Source organism: Styela clava, chromosome 7 (assembly GCF_964204865.1).
Source record: "Styela clava chromosome 7, kaStyClav1.hap1.2, whole genome shotgun sequence".
NCBI classification, from domain to species: Eukaryota; Metazoa; Chordata; class Ascidiacea; order Stolidobranchia; family Styelidae; genus Styela; species Styela clava.
In genome coordinates this window covers 7602248-7608175 of record NC_135256.1, presented here as the reverse complement: position 1 = coordinate 7608175, position 5928 = coordinate 7602248, and the positions used below count along the sequence as shown (strand labels likewise).

Below are 5928 nucleotides of genomic sequence, written 5' to 3'. Positions count from 1 at the left end.
TTTCTTGCTTGACATTTTCTTGCTACCTTTAGTGGCCGGCATGTTGCTTTTTTGTCGGAATGAGGTGATCGAGTCTCACAAAATTATATATACAAGCGCGTATGTAAATGAGGCTGCGAGAGAGTCGCGTTTCGAGAAGAAGATCGATGTTAGTTTGTTTTTTGTTCACCGCTGAACCGTTGTCGAGGTATAAATATCGCTTGGAGCGCGATCTCTCGTCATTCAATACCGTACGCACAAAAAACGAAAGACATGTCTGGAAGAGGTAAAGGCGGCAAATCGAAGGCGAAGTCTAAGACCCGGTCGTCCCGCGCTGGGCTGCAATTTCCAGTCGGCAGAGTACACCGACTGCTCCGCAAAGGAAACTACGCGCAGCGTGTTGGAGCAGGGGCACCCGTGTACCTCGCTGCAGTTCTGGAATATTTGAGCGCTGAAGTTCTCGAGTTGGCAGGCAATGCTGCCCGTGACAACAAGAAAAGCAGGATCATTCCTCGCCATCTGCAATTGGCTATTAGGAACGACGAAGAACTGAACAAGCTACTGGGCGGAGTCACAATCGCCCAAGGTGGTGTGTTACCCAACATCCAGGCCGTGCTTTTGCCAAAAAAGACGTCGAAGAGTTCTTAAGTCGGATCGCCACATTAAATCACATAAACGGCACTTTTCAGTGCCACCAACTCAAACACTGTCGAGTTTAATGTTTTGTCACAGCCGAGTCGAACATATTAGGTTGGTTCGCGCATCTATCCATCTGCCTTTGTATGTGACGGTCGGCAGTTGGTTCGTGAACCGTATGCGAACTTATCACTTTTATATTTCACGATAGTATTATGTAGAGAATTATGAAATTAACAGAAGAGTACACGTCCATTCAATTCTGCGAGTCGGATCATTCAGGCTTTACAAGAATTTGAAAGCCGGGTCGACAAAATTCTACTTGGAGGCGTAACAGCTCTCATGTTCATGGTATCGCAAAGCACGCAAACTCAAGAGATATTATTTTGAAGTCTTAGATATTTGATTGGTGGGCTGCCAAAAATATTATTCATCAGCAAACTTGAACCCATTTCTGCCATCGGGATGGTCAAAGTCGAGTTATTTATCTACTTTCCTTCAGATCCTCAACGTGTTTTCGGCCCGAACCCCGTTTCTAGTGTAAAGCAATGACGTGGCAAATTGTACCTCGGCTTTTTGTAAAACTCTTCGCCGATGATACATATAAAAAAACTCAATACCTTCTGATGTACTTACTCAACTTTTCCAGCAAAGATATACGTAATTTCCAAAATACCAGAGAAAGAATGAAATCCTACAAATTACCGACAAATCCAGAAAAATTCTCACACTATGATATTTAATTATCACCGTGATAACAAAAACAAATATTCACCCACCATCAATTTAACAATGAATGGCCCCAAATTGAAGAAGATTTATGACTTTGCAAAATATTTTGCGTTATCGATACTAAACTGGAATGTGATAACCGCCTTGAATTACATGTTTTTACTTGTGCACTTTCACTTGTTGCATTCCCAGATATGCAAATTTTTAGAATAATATGTATCTGCATGCTAACCATTTGGTCCCGAACTTTTCTATGATCTGCATAATTGTATGCAATACAAATACAGAAAGTGAATGAATTAGATAGCATAACTCAGAATAGCACCTTTCACCATGAAACAGTAATTTCAAATATCCCAAATTGAAAAAAAAGAAGAAACCAGACAAGATATGATATATATATAATGAACGAACAAGAGTGGATGTGTTGATGGAATTGGTACTGAGCCGGTTTTATATTTTATACCTCATTTGATTGGGTTGGGTGGCAACATACTCCAATGACCCAAAAAGTTCGCATCGTCGCCACTCAGTAATATACCGAAGGTATTTGTGTGTCTTGATTATATATATAAACTTTGTTTTATTGGTTTGGCGAATGAATGGCGAAAATTTTAATTGGAACCTATGTGACTCGCGTGTGTTCCCATTTTTGCTTTCTTGTACGTGGCATCGTGGAAATTCCAGGTATTCGATTGAATTTCTCTGCCGAGCTTTGTGAATGTTGCCATATGATAAAGTGCGGAAAAACTTTCTGCAATGGTTGCGCTTCTGGCAACAAACGCTGCCAAAAATATCATTGTTTTGTTATTTTAGCCTTTCTGATGTCACGAAAAACCATTAGTTTGTTAATCTTCTGGCTTAGTTAAATAACACTCGTACTTGAAATCTTCACGAGCATGCCAAATACTTACAACTGTTCTCTCTCTATATATGTATATATGTAGAGCGGATAAAAAGTCAGGAACCTATAACCGATATTCGATTTGGGGAAAGCTACCGAAGAAATTGTATAAAAAAATGCGTCAGTTTTTTTTCCCGCGAAGTAGATGTCTGATAAAAGCTCTTGCTTTCGTGAATTTGCGTCCATGGAATGCCCCAATAATGTTGTTGTCATGTATCTTTCAGTTGCCAACAATATATTTAATAGTTGAAGCGATATCGCCAGGTAATAGTACAAAATCCGTCTTGTTGTATGTACAATTGCCAAAAACGAGGAAATCGAAGATGTGTCGTAATTCACTTTATTTAGCGGTTATCACGTTTGTGACGCTTTCCGAATTCGAGAAACAAGTGCTGGATAAAGCGTATATATGCGTTCTTTACTCCATCACCATTGTATTGCTGGAAAACATCGAGCTTCGATCTCAAAACTACTTTTGGTGCGAGTAGACAAGCACAAATTTGTTCAAAAGTTACGCTATTCGGTGACGCGACGTTGCATAGCGTTTCGAGCGCGTCCGCTCTTGGACTCGCGAGGTCCTTAAACATAGAGCGTCTGGTGGCGACGAGTTACATTTTAATCGACATAACCTGGTCAGAACAATCGTATCGCAACATGTCTACTGCCGCAAAGAAAACCGTTCAGAAGCGGGCGCCTGCAGCGCATCCATCCTACAAGGAAATGGCAATGGCCGCCGTGAAAGCTACTCACACTAAAAATGGATCCTCGCGAGCCGCCATAAAGAAATACGTCGAAGCAAATTACAGCGTGAAATCAGATCAGGCGAAAATCCACCTTAAGAGGGCCCTCAAAAGTCTGGTCGACGAAGGCGCGCTTAAAACGGATTTGCCAAAAGCACCCAGAAGCTACAGACTTACCAAAAAGGAACCGCCAAAGAAAAATAAGACTGCGTCGGCACAGAAGAAAAAGCCAGCAGCCAAGAAGCCGAAGACTGCACCCGTGAAGAAGGCAGCCGCAAAGAAGCCCAAGGCTAAGAAAACCGCTACGGGAACCAAAAAGGCCACCGTAAAGAAGGTTGCGAAGAAGCCCGCCGCAAAGAAGGCGACAAAAAAGACTCCCAAAAAGTCGGCCCCCAAAAAGAAGACTGTGAAAAAGACCGCCGCCAAAAAGAAGTAGTCAGACATAGGTGGGATCGCCAGAGATATAAAACGGCTCTTTTTAGAGCCACCCGAACATCATACACAAAGAGTTCGTCACTCGAAACCTCTGATCTTTTACGAGATTCAATTGGCTAACTACACGCCCTCGATCCCTTTGCCACGTGCTTTAACAAAATGGCGGGAAATATATTTCGCGCGGACCGATTGACGAACGAACAATAAATGAGTCGAAGGGCGGGAAAAATGTGAGCGGACGCTCTCGAAGCGATAGCAAGGCGAAAAATTGCCCCGGTCCACGATAAAGAAATGTGAGCGGACGCTCTCGAAGCGATAGCAAGCAAGGCGTCAAAATGCCTCTAGTCCACGAGCAAGAAAACGCCTGTTACGAAAGAGCGGGAAATGTGGGGCGGACGCTTTCGAAGCGATAGCAAGCAAGGCGTAAAATTGCCTGAGTCCACGAGCAAGTCGACGATATATATCTAAATATAATGGTCAAGTGTGAAACTTCAAAATTAATGAAACAACCCCAGTTCTGACAATGGCATGGGTGGCTCTAAAAAGAGCCGTTGTTGAAACGTTCGTTGGATGAGCTATCTAACCGCCGAACCCGTAGAGAGTTCGTCCTTGTCTTTTCAGAGCGTACACGACGTCCAAGGCTGTAACAGTCTTTCTTTTGGCATGCTCGGTGTATGTCACGGCGTCACGGATAACATTTTCCAAGAATACTTTGAGAACTCCTCTAGTTTCCTCGTAGATGAGTCCCGATATACGTTTGACACCTCCTCTGCGTGCCAAACGTCTGATTGCGGGCTTTGTGATTCCCTGGATGTTGTCACGCAACACTTTGCGATGACGCTTTGCTCCCCCCTTTCCCAAACCTTTTCCTCCTTTACCTCGTCCAGACATTGTTTACGGGTTTGCGTTTTTTGACAATGATAATTGCCAAACGCGCTATCGAGCTATAACCTCTCGCGGGGCGGCCGTCGTCGAAAAGGAGAGAAAAAATGGCGCGCAAAAGATGTCTAGCCAATTAGAAGACGTTACCCGGTCGGTACATATAGTCGCTTGAGGCTCGAGCTCTAAATCAGTTACGCGAGAGTATCTATCGTTGAACAAAAAAAAAATGGCCAGAACCAAGCAGACCGCACGAAAGAGCACCGGGGGTAAGGCTCCCCGCAAGCAGCTTGCCACAAAGGCTGCGAGAAAGAGCGCACCTGCGACCGGCGGCGTCAAGAAGCCTCACCGATACAGGCCAGGCACAGTCGCTTTGAGAGAAATTCGCCGATACCAGAAATCGACCGAGTTGCTCATACGTAAGCTTCCTTTCCAGAGATTGGTTCGGGAAATTGCTCAGGACTTCAAAACGGACTTGCGCTTCCAAAGCAGCTCCGTAATGGCGCTGCAAGAGGCGAGCGAAGCTTACTTGGTCGGTCTCTTCGAAGACACTAACCTGTGCGCAATCCACGCAAAGCGTGTCACCATCATGCCCAAGGACATTCAACTGGCACGACGCATCAGAGGCGAACGTGCTTAGGCGTCATCGACTAATTACCAAACGGCTCTTTTCAGAGCCACCACATTATTGAACTAATTTGAGTTAAGACGAAGATATGAGTCGTTGCCTCGAAACTGCGACGCATCAGGGGCGTGTTGCTGACAGCGGTTCTTTTTAGAGCCACCACGTTTTTTTGGAAGTTTGAGTTTGTACTCGCGCTAATACCAACAGATAATAATAGTGAGTTTGCGTTTCCAATACTGACTACTTGTTGGTTGGCTACTGTGTCGACTCGAAATTACTTCTTCTTTCCACAAGAAACGCCGCCGTTCGCGACGTCTTTCTCCCGGAAGACTGTGAAACGCGTACCGGTCTCAAAAGTCCCGATGTCTGTCGTATGCGAACATACTTCGTTCGCATTGGGGTGAAAATTTGCGACGCAATATTTATATTATATAACTCTCGTACAATATAGTGTGGGTGGTCCTGATAAGGACCGTTTTTTGTTTCGTTAGCCGCGAAAACGACTTACTTGGAGCTGGTGTATTTGGTGACGGCTTTTGTTCCCTCGGAAACAGCGTGTTTCGCGAGTTCGCCTGGCAGAAGCAAACGGACAGCAGTCTGGATTTCCCTACTGCTGATGGTTGAGCGTTTGTTGTAGTGTGCCAATCGAGACGATTCGCTGGCAATTCTTTCGAATACATCGTTGACGAACGAGTTCATGATGCTCATTGCCTTGCTGGAAATTCCAGTGTCGGGGTGTACCTGCTTCAGTACTTTGTAAATGTAGATGCTGAAGCTTTCTTTTCTCTTCGCTCTGCGCTTCTTTTTGTCGCCCTTCGGCGTCTGTTTCTTGCTTGACATTTTCTTGCTACCTTTAGTGGCCGGCATGTTGCTTTTTTGTCGGAATGAGGTGATCGAGTCTCACAAAATTATATATACAAGCGCGTATGTAAATGAGGCTGCGAGAGAGTCGCGTTTCGAGAAGAAGATCGATGTTAGTTTGTTTTTTGTTCACCGCT

At 44.5% G+C, this 5928-nt stretch overlaps 1 protein-coding gene across 1 annotated transcript in view; it reads left to right on the top strand.

Annotated features, from left to right (window-relative positions):
* LOC144425256 (histone H5-like) overlaps window positions 1-3556 on the top strand; it is a 321238-nt gene extending 317682 nt beyond the window's left edge. Inside the window, exon 2 of the mRNA XM_078114801.1 lies at window positions 2213-3556. Within this exon, the coding sequence (XP_077970927.1) occupies window positions 2906-3427 (522 nt within the window). The 5' untranslated portion in view covers window positions 2213-2905 and the 3' untranslated portion in view covers window positions 3428-3556. The remainder of the gene's footprint in view (window positions 1-2212) is intronic.
* Window positions 3557-5928: the final 2372 nt, after the last annotated feature.